Genomic DNA, 17,762 nt, shown 5'->3' on the forward strand with positions numbered 1-17,762 from the left:
GCCAGCCAGCGCCATCCTGTCAGGGACTTTGAGAAACACACCAGGGAGCACCGAAGCGTTTTTTGCGTGTTTGTCAGATTAAGTGCTAGAAACGTAAGGAGGCACGGAGGACCAGGACGCAGGTTATGTATATATTTCTAAAACACGTGTAGGTCTTTTTTCATATGCACAAATGTCACTGTATTTTATTTGGACTGAATGTCATGCACCAAAAAAAAATTTTTAAAAATGTAAACCCAAAATGTAGAACTGAAATGAAAATAAATAGACTGCAAAAACTGAACCAAAAATAAGATGATGGAGGTAAATAAGATCATCTCCCTTTTGCACTTAAAACAGGAACAACTCATCTCCATCGTCTTATTTCAAGTGCAGGATGTATAATTATCTTATTCTAGGGGTTAAAATACTCATTCCATTGGATAATTGGATAATATTATTTACCTGGGACAAAATGCTAGGACAAAAACACAAATTTTAAGAACATTTTACTTATTTTTAGATCTGTTTTTGCAGTGTAATTTTATGATTTTTACAAATTAAAATCTAAAAAGCAAGGCGTGCATTGGGATTCGACCCCATAAACACTGATACCACTAAATAAATCCCAGAGCAGCTTATTTAGGCAGTCCCTAATCAGTCCACCTGGTAAATACAGTTTATTATTATTTATATTTTTATCAAACTTAGTTTTATTTATTGTTTTATCTTTTATCCACCTAGTATGTGATTGTTTGAAGCACTTTGGTCAGCTGAGCTTGTTGTAAATGTGCTATATAAATATTAAACTTACTCACTGACAGTATAAATAGAGCTGTGCTGAAGACCAAGGAGATCACAAAAACACAATTACGATGGTTAACGAGAAGTTTAAAAGAGGGCAAGGTTATAAAACAATATCCCAAGATTTGAACATCTCACAGAGCCCTGTTCAGTCGTTCATCTGAAGAGAAAAGGAGTGTGGCACTGAAACCTTGCCAAAACATGGCTTAAACACCTAAAGTGACAGACTTGGCCAGAAGAGCGCGAATCAGAAAGGCAGCCACGAGACCCATGGTGAGTCTGGAGAGCTGCAGAGATCCACAACTCAGGTGGGGAAATCAGCAGAACAACTACTGGTCATGTAATCTGACAAATAAAAGGACAAAGAAAAAGCTTTGATTGCCGCTTGCTACAAGCTGAGAAGGCGACAGGGCAAACGTGGGAGAAGATGCTCTGGTCAGATGAGACCAGAATTCATAGGTTTTTGGCCTAGATCCAAAAATATATGTAAACCTGAATAAACAACATTGCACATGATCCTGATCCCGCCATCCCAATACTGAAGCATGGGGTTGGCAGCGTTGTGCTGTGGAGATGCTTTTCTTCACCGAAGAGCTGACCCTGGAGTGGAGGCTCACCTAAACATTCAGTCAGAGCGGTCACTAGATCGACAAAGCTGGTAGAGAAATGCCCCCCAAGAGATTTGCAGTTGTGATTGCAGCATTAATATTAACTCAGGGAGCTGAACATAAAATCTATGTCACACTTTGTAGTCTATTCTAGGAGGCTAATATGTCAGTTGTCAATGTAGTTTAACAGCAGGAGGTGAAACTACATTGGTTCCTCTTGGACAATTTAAATTTATTTTAGGAAAAATAGAAAAATCTTCCATCGGAACTTGCTCTTGTTTTTAGGTCGTATTTTATTGCCTTAATTACGGTAGTTCGAGTCCAATGTTTTAATTCCTTGTGCTATTACTGTGTTTGTAACTTTTTTTTGTTTCATCGGAACATGTCTCTCTTTTAAAGGAGACGTTGGATCTCAATGAGACAACCTGACTTAATAAAGGTTTAATAAAATAGAAATAAAACAAGTTTTGAAAGAGATGGAAACTATTTTCTGAACTTGAGCACTATGCACAACTTAATATAATATAATACATCAACATTTGTTGTTGTTATGTGACCAAATGCAAAAAAACATTCAGCAGGTGTGAAAACTTCAACAAGGTACTATAAATCGCAATTAGATACATAAAATTAAATGTTTATCATTTAAATTTGCTTAAATAAATCTTTAATGAGGCTTAATTTTGTGTGACTTCTTAATGGTAATTTCTTTATTGGAGGATTCTAAGTTTTATTTTTGGTTTATTTTAATTTTTGCTTACCGTTTTCTGGATGATGATGATTGCGAACATAAAGGACGGCATGTTTTGGTATTGCCTTGCTTGACTGGACAGAAATGATCGCGGATCCTTCAGAGGAGTAACTTTCAGGGAACAATGACCAGAAGTACTTTTGTAATATATTTAGGGGTATCTATTTAACATCAGCAAAACATAAACGCAACGTCCGTTCTTTACCGTCTTTAAGAGGGTTTCCGGGGACAACGTGGAGCCTTAGAGCAAAACAACGTCTGAGACGATGAATTCAGGTCACAGTCATCAGAGTTTCCGGCTTCTGCTGATTAATGTGGCAGCAAATGTATGCAACGACACAATGTAAAGCGCTTACTCCAGCACACACACACATACACGTGGAGACACACAAACAGCAAGAGAAAGACTGATTTTCAAATAGTTGTTCAGCCAATGTACTCAACTCCCTCCCCTCATTCTCTCAGGAGTCCCTCTATGTAACCTTTCAGAGGCCACAATCAACCCCCCACACATCTGCTCCCTTTTTCTACCTCCCTCCCTCATTCACACACACATACACACACACACACACACACACACACACACACACACGCACACACACACACACATCTTCTCACACGCGGCGTACCTTGGTGCTCCAGAGTTTGACGGTCCAGTCGAAGGAAGATGTAATGAAGAGGTGGGAGAAGTCTACGGTGCCCACTGCACTGTGACAGCTGATGCCCGTCACTGGCCCCTGGTGGCCCTCGAACATTTCACAGATGCCCGCTTTACTGGAAAAGTTTAAACGAAAACTTGATGATTAAGTTGTGATATCCAAAATGCAATTTTCAAAAATAGTTTAGGTTCATCGGCCAAAATATAACAGTGAAGAGCCTTAAAGCTGAAGATTTCTCCGTACACTGACCCACAAAACATTTAGCAAAAAAGGTGCTGAAAGTGAAAAACTTTCAGCACTTTCAGAAATGAAATGAGCCACTTTGTTTTTCCTTTGTTTTGGTTCTTTCCATGAAATATATCGTTATGTACTTTTGGAAAGCTGTGACCTGCTGGTTCTCATTTTCCTATAAGATCTACATTTAATGTTAATGAAAATTAATTTCTACGTGAGAAGTCATTAATGCTTCATATAAGAAGCCAGATATTACTGTAAAACAGTTTTGTTCAAGACAAACTGATCACTGTGTTAGCTGTCTTTAGAGTCATAGATGAACACACAGCTGAGTTAGCGTTGCTAACCATAAACAGCAGGCTCTAGAAAATATAGACCTTTACCTTGTAGCGGTCTGAGTGAACTGCTGTAGTATCTACCGCAGCAAACAGGTTCCCTTTCAATAACCTCTTAATAACTGTTCGTGCTTTCCCAGCCCCTCCAAATTAAAACACCTCACTGTCACTGAAACTAGCTAAGAATTTGCACGACTTGCTGTCGCTTGGATATGGTGCGTTCACTGGTCGGAAAAAAAATATTGTAAGTTTGAGTTTCTGAATGGCCATTCAAACTGGTCAGCAGAGGTCAAGAACCATCCAACTCTGGTCACCAGCTTAATTTATTGGCTTATCTCTAAACGTCCCACCTCCAGATTTAGCTTTGCACAGCGACAAAGCATCTCACCCACCTGCCGTGCCTGGATGCAGTATACACGGTGCCCTCCTCGCTCCCCACCACATAGTTGTTGACGTCTCCCGTGGGGAAAGCCATCCCTGTCACCGCCACAGGTTTGGATTTGTTGTACACGAGCTCCATGGTCTCCTACACACAGGAGAGTCACAGATTTCTTTAAACTTGGCACAACAAAGGCTGACATCTTTTAAAGTTTCTGCTTGTCGATTAAATTTGGGGGAATGAAAAAATGAGTTGCTCAATTTTGGTCGGCGTGTTTTTTTCTTCCGTACCTGAGGTTGAGAGAGCATGTCGAGGCTCCACGAGCACATCCTGCCATCGGTAGACACCGTGATCAGGTTGTTGGCATTCTGGGTGCCGACCACGTTCACGCAGTACACCGGGTGCTTCAGAGGGGATAACATGCAGAAACACAGAACATGTGCTACGGTTAAAAAAATTCTTATTAAAATAATATGCACAAATAATCTAACCAAGCAAACAAAAACAAAACAAAACAAAACAAAAATCATTCTTTTTGACTGGAAGCATTTAAATGTTTCTGAAATTTTGTGCGTTAAATATTCAGGCCATTCCTGATTGCAAAAGGCTCCCAGAACCATAATCTGTCCCTATATCTTTAAATGTTGGTTATTAATAGTATGAAATTTGTTAAAACAGTGTTATTATATAATTCATCCATGAAACACGTGACATAATGAGCTAGCTTTAAGGACTAAAAGCCCAGAAGGCTGACAGGCAACTGCATGCAGGAGTGCAGTGGTGCTTTTCAATCCCTTTACGCCTGGAACATGTGCTGCTGTTCAAATCCACAAGTGTGTGAAGCCATTATATCATTACTGGGCAGTAATTGATTTGTCTGCTGGGCTGCACAAAGGGTCCATTCAGCAATCAGCACCATGCTAGTAAGCTAGACTTCACTAACTGGAGAGGACCGGCGCGGCAGGTCTCTTCAAACCTACGGCACAGATGGCATGGAGCCGCGTAACAAGCTATATCCCTTCTGCAGCGGAGATTTTAGAAGGAGCTAAGTTTTAAGATGTCGCTTGTGTACATGCATTGGTAATTTGTTGAGGTTCAGCGGGTTCACTGGAGTTAAACTGAGCTATCCTTTCAACGTGTTTCCTTCCTTTCGCACTAAGTCGCACAGCTGCCCCGAAATGCAAAACATGACATTTACAAAATTTAACATTTTGTAATACAGACATTTGAAAACACGTTTTATAGAGGAAAAACATTTCAGCGGGAAAAAAAAAAAATAATGCTGTGTATTGGGTTTTCATAAATCTGGTTTTGTTGCATCTCCAGTAATAATGCCAAGTTCATGAAATGTTGATTTTGTATAAAATATTTGTTTCTGAATTTTGTCTCAGCTTATTTTTCTGTGTTCTGCTTTTTTTATTATTAATCTTTCTAAAACATCAAGTTCTGTTAGTTGCCATTAATTGTAATTTACTTACATGATTCCTAAATGTTTTTCTTTTATTTATTTTTGGTAAAATGGACTGTCTATTTTTCTGCACCCAATACTGTAGAGCAGCACATTCAAAGCATGTTAATATGTTTGAGTACATTTTTAACAATGCTTTTTAGTCTCAATGGACCACATTCAAGACTTTGTTTTCTACCTGAAAGTTAAAGCTAAAAAAGTGAGAGCTGATTTATTAGGAACTGGTCTATAATAAATGTTTATTTAAGTGGGATCACTGGTACTTTGATGAAAGGTGAACACGTGCAACACTGGTTGCTAAAATTGATTTTAAAGTTATCCCCTGATCATCTTCTGTTTACCTGTCATTAAGAGCATGTCATGTAAAAAGGACCTTACAGTGTGTGCTGCAGCAGAGAGGGGGGTCCTCTGGACAGGGGTCCGACGGTGACTGCGGTTGTCCCACAGAACAATCTGTCCCGAGTACGTTCCTCCTACCACCAGGTTGGGATGAAACTTGGCAAAACCAACAGAAACCACCGGAGACTGAGGAGAGAGGAGAGGACAGAGTTGCTGGGAGAGGGATTACTGAGCGCTTTACTAAAGTAATGTTGTTTTTGCAAACGATCTGTTCAATAATACAGAGAAGATACGAATGTTAACATGCTTTAGGTAGAACCTAAAAGAGCTCAGGCGGTGAGAAAAGAGGTTGAGTTAGACCGGGTGGGAGTTAAAAGCGGCCCGTCGAGACAACGGGATGGGTGGCAGACGTCGGGAAGCAGACAGAGGCTGAGATGATGATCTCGGCCGCTGAGCGGCTCTGCAGAAGAGAGGAGAGAGGGGTGACGCTGGGGCGGAGACCAGACAAAGAGGGGGATTGTAGGCCCCGTTCCCCCCCCCCTCCCAGCCGTTTCACATTACAGCATCAAACCTCCAGCAGCCACTGAAGCGCTCACCGTGGCCCTCCATCGCCATGAGCGCGCCCTTGAACTCCCTCCCACCCCTCGTTGCCGTGCTTATTGAGTTTTGGTTCCGCTCCGGCGCGCGCTCCGTTTTTTTTTTTTTTTTTTTTTGCCTTCTGCCTGGGAACAGCCAGCCGCCCCCTGACCCCGGGGTCGGCGAAGGATCTCCGCGTCTCGGTCGTAGGAAAAACGTTTCGTCGCGTTGCGCAGCGCAACGGGAGGGCAAGTGGTGCAACGCTTTAACAAATCGAGACGAGAAATAATTCACAGGCGCGACAGGGCCAAGTGTCTCAGACACAAATCAAATTAAACGCAGCGACGCTACAAGACGCAGGGCGCATTCTGGAACGGGGATGTTGCCCAATACGGTCGTAGATTCATTAGCAGGAGCTCAGCTGACAGTTTGATTAGTTCTTAAAAATTGGATGCCAGATATGTCAAAAGCAGCTTAGAGGCTAAACTTGTCAATAATCATCACAATCCTACACAGTCATTATATTAACAAGGAAGTAATGAACACAATCAGGAATCAAGTTTGCTATTTTAACAGCTCCAGTTTAAAAGAACAACACAACATAATGCTAGAAAAAGAAACATAAAGAAAGGTCCAGCATCACTATGCCCTCTGAGCAGGAAAATCTGCACAAACCCTGGCGTTCATTTTTTTTTTCGCCCACTGACATTAAGTGCTGCGGCGATAGGCAAAACTAGGAGCAAGACGAAGCGCACGCTGCAGCTGTAATATTCCTTTCGTTCTGTCCTTTTTTTTTTTTTTCCCCCTCTCTGTCCGCCGTCCATCGCTGCCAGCACACCATGTGTAGAGCAGCCAAACCAGAAGGAAAGAAAACAGTACGCAGTCCTTATTTTTCGGTTTTGTTACTCCAGAGGAATCGCCGAGTCCAGAGGAATGGCTCTGTAGTCGCCTCAGATGTCGAGACTCAAAATAAACAGAACTCTGCCGATAAAAATAAAGTCGCTCATCAGCTGCCATGAGGGTTCTTTCTTTATTTACAGTGTGACAAAAAAGTGGGATTGAGGTTTTAGGCTATATTACCAACCACATTTGAGGACATGGCCAAGAAGCTGTTGGGTTTGTTAAAAAGACAAAACTTCGATGTTAAAAGGCTCAGGCCAAAGTGAACAACTACAGTGAGTTACAAAGGTATTAATACCCGTTGAACTTTTTTCAACGTTTTATTGCTTTGTTGCACCACAACCCCTAACGCTACCGCACTTTTGCTATTTCATTTGCTAAGACCAACACAGAGTACATCATTGTAAAGGAGAATGAAACTGCAACATGCACTTCCCAATTTTTCACAGCATTTGAAAAGTGTGGTGTACCATTCGTTTTCAGCTTCCAAGGCTTTTTCAGCCTTGACCAGGTTTTCTTCCAGTATTTCCCAGTAAAAAGCTACATGCACGTTCCCATCAACTCTCACATGCCTCCCTGTCCCTGCTGAGGAACAGCATCCCCACAGCATGATGCTTCCACCGCCATGTTTCACTGTTCATGGTGATGTGCTTAGCTTTTAGCCACATATGGCGATTTGCAGGTGAGCCTAAAAGTTCAATTGTCTTCAATTACATGGCTTGCAGCAACATACAGTTTGTTTCTTTCAACAATGCAGCGTGTAATGTTTTACATGTTTCTTTTCCACCTTTACACACAACTCATAGAGTGTAAGCAAAATATAAGCTCAGCCAATCGTACGTTTTTTATTCTCAATCAACAACTGTTGACCACGCTGTCTAAGCTCAAATATTTTTTTCTTTTTTTTTAAGTTAAAGCTAATAAACTTATTTTTGGGAGAAAAAAAAGGGGGGGGGGACTGTAGTTCAGTGGGAAGAAAAGCCCTATTGCAATCCAAACGATTATGGTTTAGTTCCATCTTTTTCCTGCCACATGTCCCTGTGCAAGGCACTTAAACCAGGACTTAAACCCCGAATTGCCTACCGATCTGCGTACGGGTGCGTGAATGTGTGCACATTTGTGCTTATGGTCATTTCCAAATTTAACAGCATTCTGTCCATGTCTTCAGAGGAGACATTTCTTTCTCATTTCCAATAATAACCAGTAAATATTAAATTAGTAGAGATTGATGTATCTGTTCTTATTTTTCAGTTGTTTTATTGTTATATTGTGTTTTACTGTACCTTTAATATTTTGCTAGTTTTGTTTCCTTTTCTCCTTTTTTTTGAATGAACAGCTAAATGGATGGATATCCTATCATACCGTAACAATAGTATCACATACTGCCCCATACCATGACTTAAAAGTAATTGCTTTGACCCTGTTAGCACTTTAAGCCCCATGAAATGAACACTGTAAACAAAGTCAACATCAGTAAAGTGGAGATGTGAAGTTCAAGTGGACGGTTACACCTTAACTAGATGAGTAGAAGCAGAGCTCTTTCTTATAAAACACCAGTGACTAAAGATTAGATAAAGGCTTAATATGCAAGCTTAAACCCTTAAGCCAAAACTACTTAAGGTCTAGTTCCTCAAAAAATATCTAAACATCACATGCTAATTCAGTAACACTATGATCCTTTTCGTTCTGTCCCTTACTTATTCGCAGATTTGTACGTTTAGTTGTTTGTTTGTTTTTTTTGGTGATGCAATACCTATAAAAGACGCAGCTATTTGATAAAATGTTGGAAAAAAAGATGCAGTAATGCTATATTGTAAGAATTTCTTGGCCGGTGGTTTTACTGTATACCACCGCATGATTTGAAGATGGTTCAGAGATATTTACAATTTGATTCCTCATGTATGCGTAAGACCCTACGTACTGTATATGGGAACATCCAGTTCTCATTTTAACCTCATTTAAGACCCACTTTGTTACTTTTACTGTTGTAGAAATAAATCATATTGGTCAAAGGACATGGGACCAGGGTGGGGATTCACCCCAATCTTCCAGTTGGGACATGATTGAATGGTCCCAGCCGCCGTGAGTTTTCCAAGGACAGAAAAGTGTGAGAAAGAACCATATTTTGTCCTGTTTCTGATTTCCTCTTCGGCTGTATGAAGCAAGGTTTGACATGTGTTTTGAATAAAAGGCTACTGTAAACACACTGGCCAAGTGAAAAGTGAAGGAACTGATAACCTAACCTCTGTCAGAAGGTATAAAATTCCCCCCATATGTATAAACCAGCATTACATTGTTTTCCCTGGGATTTTAATATTATTGTATGTGTGTGTAAATATTTACTGCATGCATATTGGTGATGCAAAGTGGAACGATCTGGCGTGTCGAACATGCCGTTTCAATTTATTGTAATCCGAAAACATGATCCAATTTCTACTATTAACGCCATAAAAACCTGAAAACAACATATGCGAATCCGCTCGAAGGAAACAAACACAAACACAGAACATCCGTGTCCTCCGCTCGCTCTATTTTCCTCCACCAGTCACCACCCTACATAAACATCTCTACCCCACATGAGTAATGACAGAGAAAAGCTAAATCAAATCAAGAGACCCCTCAATTTGCTCCATATGTTAGTTTAACTCAAAAGCCCTATCAGTGTCGCCATCTTAAGAGGAAAATTCCCAAATAAACTCTGAATCCCCTCTTTGAGAAACCGCAGCTCATGCCACCATTCCCCTTATGTACAGTCAGGCTTAGTGAAGGTGCTACTGAAAATTAGACTGGGTTGGTCCCCAAACTGCTAAACGAGGCGATCGACAGCAGCAACTCGTGTTTTTGCATTTATTTTAAAAAGCTATGATACATGCATTTAATGTATATGTTGTTTTTTTATAACTAATAATATTAAATTAGGCTCAGAAATAGGCTCAATTAGTTGAATATTGCAAACTAAGATGGAATTAAGTTATTCCCAAAATTTTCTAAATGCATGTACTCGTGTTAGCTAATTTCCCATAAATTGCCAGCTGCCTAAATGTCATCAGTGAAACAATCGCTGGGAAATCTTTTAATGTCAAACATGACTTTGTGAAGTACTCGATGCAAACTATATTTTGGGACAGGTACCCCCCATATTTAACATCATTTTGTATTAAAGCCTAATAGTAAAGTCACTATTTATCCCGGCAGCTGAATCTCATACTGAACCATTTTGAAAAGTGTTATCTTTTATTGATGTAGATTAATTTGTGAGGAAAAGAAATTCCACTTTTAGGGATTAATTGTTTGTTTATTTCCTCACCGCAAAAATAACCTGTGCCATTTAAAACAAGACAGTTCCAATAATTGAATAAACTGGATTTTATGTTTACTACTTTACTTTTTTTAAAAGCTACAGTTCAGGCGGCAAACTATCAATCCATCAGTTTTAAGTACTTTGAACAAGAAAGCGGAGAGAACACCAGAGTGAGAAGAGGTTTCTCCAGCCAAATAGGGGACAAAGGTGCAGGGCTCTCCATCCCACCCTTGTTGCCGTGAAGTTCTGGTCAGCTCTCAGGTAGAAAGCAACTGCAGTTTTCCATCACTTACAAGAAAGACTAACACGGCTGTTTGGGTATATTTGTGGAAAAACATGCCCAGTCATGCTGTGGACACTAATACTCCCAGAATTATACTTTAATGAGCAGAAGGACAAATAGCAGAACAAGCAAGTTTATTTGGAAGCTAAATTTAGAGACTGTTTATTCTGTTATGGCTTAAGTCTCTGTATCAATCTCAAATGGCAATAGATAAGATTTAGATAACATTATTCTAACTGTAGTGGTAAATATGCAATATGGAGTAGGGTAATTGTTGGATTTTTGTTTTAATTAGATGCAATTAGATCCAGTTCGATCCATTTCTGCTTTACATCTTGGTATAAAAAAAAGGAGTAATAGTGTGAAAGTGTGGTATTTTTACTTAGCATACCGTGAGAATCTCAAACCCGCCCAAGTCTACGCAGCAGTAGAGTCTGGTTAGCGGTAGCAGAACAGCTCCCTGGTTAGACGTTCGCACTCAGGGATACAGACACTTTCAATCTTGTACTTCAGCTCACAGTAAGATGGCAATTAAATCAATTTTCATAAATGTGATTTTTTTTTTTCTTTTTGCACAAAATGAAGTACAACCATGGTCCTCGCATTTATCCAGCCAATAGCGAGTTTCTCTCTATTTCGTTCTCTGGACATAGCAGTCACAGAAGCACATCTGTCAAAACAGAGTGTGACTGCGTGTTCATATCAGCACAGAGTGGAGACTAAGCCTGACATTTCATTTCCAAACTCAAAGTGGCCCTTATCTCACATGCAGAGCAGGTTAGACACCTGCTAAGTCACCTCCTGTTTGACCAAAAAGGAGAGGATGTAAAAAAAAAAAAAAAAGAGAGAGAAGTGGAAGCCTGTGGCACACGGGGCGACTCTCCTGCTGTCAGAACAGTGGGTTTTATTTCTGTCCCCGGGCGAAGTCTGCTGTATTTCTGTGTGCTTGCTGAAGAAACTCACTCAAGAATCGTCCTGTATTTCTTCCATACTTAGTTCTAGGATTTGGCACTTTAGACAGCCTGTATTGTATTAAGCGCAATTGTTCTGGAAAGGCTACTACACAAATAGCCCACTCCAATGAAAGACGGCACCCAACAAGGGATTACATATATTTAAAGGAATCAAATTTAGCAGAAAAAAGCTGGAAGCCGGTCATTTGTTGCCTACTAAAGCACTAAAATGCCGATGGTCCTTTCAGAAAGTCAGAAATTAAGTGAAAGGGCTATCTAAATGGAAAAGTGTCCTAGTAGAAAATGCTAGATAATATGTCTTTTCAATCTCCATGCTGTATCCCTCTTCTCCCTCCGGCCTCCGCCCCTCTATCTCCCTCACCGCACTCATCTGTTTTCAACTCTGCCTTATCGGGACCAGATGGATCCCACTGTCTCTCCCTGCGTTGAGGCTACGCAACCTCGCCTCTCCTTCTCCCGACCACCTTTCTCCCCCCCCCTGGCTTTGCTCATTTATGACACCCCACAGATTTTGTCACTCTGCGGTTTTTGGCACGGACAGAGAATTACCAAGCCAGAGTCTCCATTTCACCGAGCAAACAATGGAGCATAAGCACGAGGAAGAGGCTCTGGGAGCACATACGAGGCCCTTTTCCCTCTGTCTCCTGGATCTGTTTTCTCATTATTTTACAGCATGTTTGCCTTTTTTTCCCCAGTAAATAATGAAAAACAGGGTGAAAAGTTCTTTTTATTCTAATATATTCTGATCATACAAACAATTTTACAATTTCCAGGGTGGTGTCAATTTGCTCCAGTTGTAACTGAATGATTTTTGGAAACAAATCAAAGCTAAAAGTCACTCTTAGAACTATGTACTGCCGCACGGTTGCAGGTTTGTGTGTTCATTGCAAAACAATGCTTGTCTTGAAACCAGGCATGTCTTCTTTAACTGAGAATTAAAATAGATGACATCTTGGTGTATACACTGACCGTCTTCTCGCAGACATTGCTGATTACTTGGCAATGTTACGGCAATAGCAAAAACAGACAACTGGAAGAAACAGCTCAGTATAGATCGCATGCAGGCGCTCGCTTCCACTCTTAATGTTTTGTACAGATGTATTACAGCAAAGAGAATAAATGACATTTCCTTGTTTTTCCTGCATCTACCACGTGAGCTCCTCTCACACTGATGACTATCTTGCTATATGTATGCTGGTGTTAAGAAAAACAACATGGATCTAAACACGAAAGGTCAAGACCTGTCACTTCTTTCAATTATATCAGTATGACACTTTTAGTGGACTCAGGTTCTGAATAGTACATGTATAGTGAGATCAATGGTTTGAGATTCCAAGTGTCTTGGTGCATCATGACCGGGTACCTTACTTTTCTATGACGCTCCCGTCTTTTTTGTTTCATATTAAAGGGTCAACATAGCACCTGGGGAAAATGGGAATGCTGTACAAATATCTCGAAGTGATCAAATAATTATTATTAACCTTCCTTTTTATCCAATATTTTTGATGGCCTCAAAACTTTACTTGTGTATTTTATTTGCATTTTAATGTTCCTGTTCTTATTTTACTATTGACTTTAGCACTTTGAGATTTCTTTCAAATGTAGAGTGCATTACAAATAAAATCTATTATTATTATTGTTATTATGCCACAGGTTTAATTTTTTGTTTCAAGCATCTAGCATCCTGAGGGGAGTGAAGTGTCGGGATAGGATACGATAGCAATCAGTAACATTATGAAAGGGTCACTCTTTAGACATTCGAGTCAAAGTGGTGGATATTTGAATTTGAAGCAGTCACGCAAACATGAGGATGATATTGTGTATGCTACTATGTGAAATGTATAGGAAGGCGATGCATGAGCAATGTTTTCATCGTGTCTTCCGATGCCATTGAAGCAATATTGTGATAGGGGGTTTAACAATAATTTAACAATGAAACGACAAGCTAGACTATTTTTTTGCACGATTTAGTTTTGAGAAAAATACAAAAGTTGAGATGGAATGAAATCGGCAAAACGGGCCAATTTAATATCTCACTACCCAGGTTTTCACTTAAAAAAATCCAGATCGATTCTGTAAATCGGTCCACGTTCATTAAGACAGTGAGGGGAGCTGAAAGTGAACTTAGTGTGTGAGAGGGCCCTGCAGAGTATAGCGATGGGAGGTGTGAATGAGCAGATCATGAGTGCCCTGCAGATGGTTGTGATGGGACCTGAAGGCAAGTGTTCATACAGTCTGTCCAGAATCATGATCTGAGACTCTTGACACCTTTCTTATGAAGTTTTTGAAGTGCTGCCGTCAGGTAAATGGCGCCATGGCATTAAAACCAGGATCACCAAAGTACTGCTCATCTTTTATGGCTACGTGCAGACAGCAAGGAAATGTGACCCAAATCCGATCTTTTTGCCCATATGCGACACATACCCGTCTTTTTCATGGCAGTGTGAACCGCCCAATTCCGATCTTTTCACCGCAACTTCCATAGGTGGTACTAATTCAGATAATGAGATTGTTTTCAGTGTATGTGTCTGAACGGTCATGTTGCATTTTATCCATCTTTCACGTCACTCTCCAGTCTCTCACTACACATCCACACACAGCAGTAGCAGTTAGCGCTCCCATAAAAGACCATTAATAGCTGTGCTGCTTTCTTCTTACCTTACTTCATCTTGCTATGATGTGGTCTTAATATTGTCGGCTCCTATTGCTCAACAGCTTTCTGATAATAAGGAGAGATGCTGGCCGGTATGTGTTTTTTTTTCTTTTCAAGGTTGTTGTTTTTTTGTTTTTAACAAAACTTTAACTTCTAGAAATAACTACATTCACCATTACTTCTGTAAAAAGTGTGCTGCTCTGTGACGTCTCCTTCTGTTGCTTAGCGGTCTTGGACCATTCAGACAGAAGTCTGAATATAGTAGTATGAACAGCCACCCCAAAATAAATCAGATCTCAGCATAAATTTGGAATTGAGCATCAAGCCCTGCAGAGTGAACGTAGTCTATGCCTGGAGCTGTTAAAATGTTCAACTACTTTTACATCATTTCACTTGCTTTAAGTCTTATGTTTGTGTTTTCTATAATCTATCTATTTAATAATGTTTCACACTAAAATGTTAAATATTTCAAATAAATACTGTTCTTTTCTGCTGTACCCAAATTTGTATATTGTAAACAAATGACAATAATTTCATTTGAATCTCATGATCTATTAGTATTGCCATGACAGCTTCATCTTCTCCAACAAGATTTCCTTTTCTTTATACAGGCTGAATTTTTGATACTCAAACATTTTACAAGTGCCGGAGAGTCAGAGAGCAATGCAGAGGATATTGATAAAAATATGACTGAGACCAATGGGATGTGACAGTAGCGGTGGGGGTTGTCAAAGGGAGGCATGCGGTTGGGGAAGTTGAAGCAGGGGTTTCGAGTCAAACGGGCCCCTTTCATGTGGTGGAACTCTGCCCACTTGAGAGGCTGGTGTGAAGTTACAAGATTGAACCCAACTGGGACGAGGCGATGATGGGTCCCACTGTCAAGATGGCCATGATGAGCGGAGCCACGCTGGTACCAGAATCTACAGCAGATGCAAAACCGTTTTCTGCAGTATAAAGCCTCCCCACACACTCTCGTCCCTATATTACAGGTTAATGGCCCAAAAGGGTGTGTGTGTTTGTCCATGTAAATTTAAACTTAATCATAGAACACAAATCGCTGATTATGGATCATGTTATAATGTATTGTGAGGCTGAATGATTTCTGGTCCTGAGATATTTTTTTTTTTTTACCATTGTATATTACGGACAGATGGTACAGCTCGGTTAACTTAACAAGATCTTGCAGCTCAAAACGATAACTAGACTACAATGGCATTATTTACTAAAACATCTTCCACCAAGCTTGTTCTCCATGGTGCCTTTCATGGCAAATGCATTTCCTTGGTTTTCAGAATAAATAGAAACATTTCAGCTTCATTTTTGAATATTTTTTTTTATGTCAAATATACAAAAAGCAAGCTCATGTTTTATTTTTTTTATTAAAGAACAAACACATTTTAGAGCCAGAAAACCTACAGCACTTGAATAGAAAATAAAGAATAATTGTTTCTGTGCCAAACCAAGCTGAAGCAGGACTCAAATTTAACTTGTCACCACGAACAGAGCGGTAACAATACCCAGAGTTCATTGAAAACTGCGGCTGAGTGGTATCTTGGGGTCAACAAGGCCCCAAAACGTCCATTCGACGCTATCCACATGCCAACGTGACAATCAGATGTATGGAGTTTGATAAACACTACATTTCAGCAACAGACACTCCAGATTGATATGGCATAAAACAAAACGATGAGAGCATGAGAGAAATCTGGAAGATGTAGAGAGCTCATGCAAAGAGGAGTAGACACAGAATTCTTTCTCTATGTACTTCAACTTTGTGAAATATTACCAATAATTGTAGTCCTCTCAGCAGGGGATGTTTTTTTCTCTTCACTGCATGAAATTACCAATAATTTTTGCCGTGTGAAATTATTCTACACCAATAAAAGATTAATTTATTTTAAGGTTCTTTCCTAATAATAAATGTGGAGGCTTATACTATAGAACAAAGCTAAAAAAACACTCATGGACACGAAAATCAAAGAGCACAGTGAAATCTGTATTGCATGTCCAATAGACAAGCATCATTTAATTACATATGAAATTGCAGCTAATGCCAACAACAAAACCTTGCTATTTGGACTGTGCAGTTAATCAAACAATCATTCAATTAGCACAAAATGTTAATATTGGCTTCAACCTTCACAAAAAATATTTTTTTAAAACATTTTATCTTGGTATATTCTTTATACGTTCTTATTTTGCGTATGCTTCTGCCCTTGATCCCACCTGCATCTTGTGCGTCATGTTCTGAAGTTAGCAAAAGCCCAGACGGCCAAAATATGAGGACGAAAAGCAAATACTGACCAGCATCTCAGCATCTGAGCAGCAGCAACTGTACCATTCAAGCAAAACATAAAATGTCAAGTTAATTAAAATGAGTGAGAACATTTTGGATTCGAAGACACAGGCAGGGATCAAAATACATGATTTGCAAGATTTGCTGCTTGGGGGCGGGGTCTCCACTCAGCAAAGCAGCACAATTTAAACACAGAGTGAACTACAGAAAGGTTCTCAAATTTATAGAACATAGGTTAAATATATGAACAGGATCTTTCAGTAGCTTGAGCAGTGGTTTTCAATTCTTGTCCCTGGGACCCAGTGTTCTGTATTCACACCTGTATTAAATAAATTGGTAATGAAGAAACCTCTGCAGCCCTTGGCGGCTGCTGTGGAGGTCATGCAATCATTTGATTCAGTTGTGCTGTACCAGACACGCATGTAAAACACGTAGGACAAGACAAATCTGAAAATAAAACCAGATTAGGTAGTATGTGCCAGTGGCAGGCATGTGGTGCAACACAGTGTGCAATATATGCATGTTCGAGTGTGTTGTGAGGGTGTAGCCAACAGCTTGTATAATTACAGATGCTGGGGTGAAAGCACATGTCTAGCCTCTGTTTTTCTTGCAACAGTCAAGAGGTAGAAGTCAAGAAGGGCCAAAGGAAAAAAAAAGAAAAAACAGTTAGGAAGCGGTACCAGGCCCTGTGGTTTTTGGGGGTTAAACAGCAGAATATGCTTTCACATTAAGAGCCATCTGATCCATAGCTAACTAGAGCCTCAGCTCTGTTTGGATAAGGTACCACAGGGTAAAGGAGGAAAAATAAGACTTTTCTTTCACTTTCCATAATGCTCCCCCATGCAGTGGCAGAAGAATTACTGATTTATGCCGTATTCTTTCTTTCTTTCTTTCTTTCTTTCTTTCTTTCTTGATTTTGATCGTCAACTTCTCATCCTTGCTTTTTTTGTTGTTTTTTTAATCACTTTTCTTCCCTTCTTAAGAACATAAAAGACAAAGGCCCTGTCAACACTAAATGATGGAATGGGTTATACTGAATATTTAGTTCACTCATGGTCGGAACCTTTCTTCCCTCTCAGCATTTGTCCAAATCAGCATCAGGAAACAAATCAAAGTGTGTAAGAAAATTAAACTGCAGCACAATGCACTGTCACAATGACTCCTTAAACCTTTTCGGTTTGGACACTGAGTTTACTGTATTTATCGGGAACTTTTGTAAAAGA

The 17,762-nt window shown here is 39.9% G+C and overlaps 1 protein-coding gene across 7 annotated transcripts in view; it reads right to left on the reverse strand.

The window, feature by feature from the left end:
- The window catches only part of LOC105917036 (cytoplasmic dynein 1 intermediate chain 1), a 78,990-nt gene that overhangs the window by 19,388 nt on the left and 41,840 nt on the right, over positions 1–17,762 (reverse strand). For all 7 annotated transcript variants that reach the window (XM_036145017.1, XM_036145016.1, XM_036145021.1 and 4 more), the window contains 4 exons: positions 5,596–5,742; positions 4,040–4,153; positions 3,763–3,896; positions 2,772–2,916 (listed from right to left, as the gene is read on the reverse strand). In XM_036145017.1, coding sequence (XP_036000910.1) covers positions 2,772–2,916; positions 3,763–3,896; positions 4,040–4,153; positions 5,596–5,742 — 540 coding nt within the window. The remainder of the gene's footprint in view (positions 1–2,771; positions 2,917–3,762; positions 3,897–4,039; positions 4,154–5,595; positions 5,743–17,762) is intronic.

This window comes from Fundulus heteroclitus, chromosome 13, assembly GCF_011125445.2.
Source record: "Fundulus heteroclitus isolate FHET01 chromosome 13, MU-UCD_Fhet_4.1, whole genome shotgun sequence".
Taxonomy (NCBI): domain Eukaryota; kingdom Metazoa; phylum Chordata; class Actinopteri; order Cyprinodontiformes; family Fundulidae; genus Fundulus; species Fundulus heteroclitus.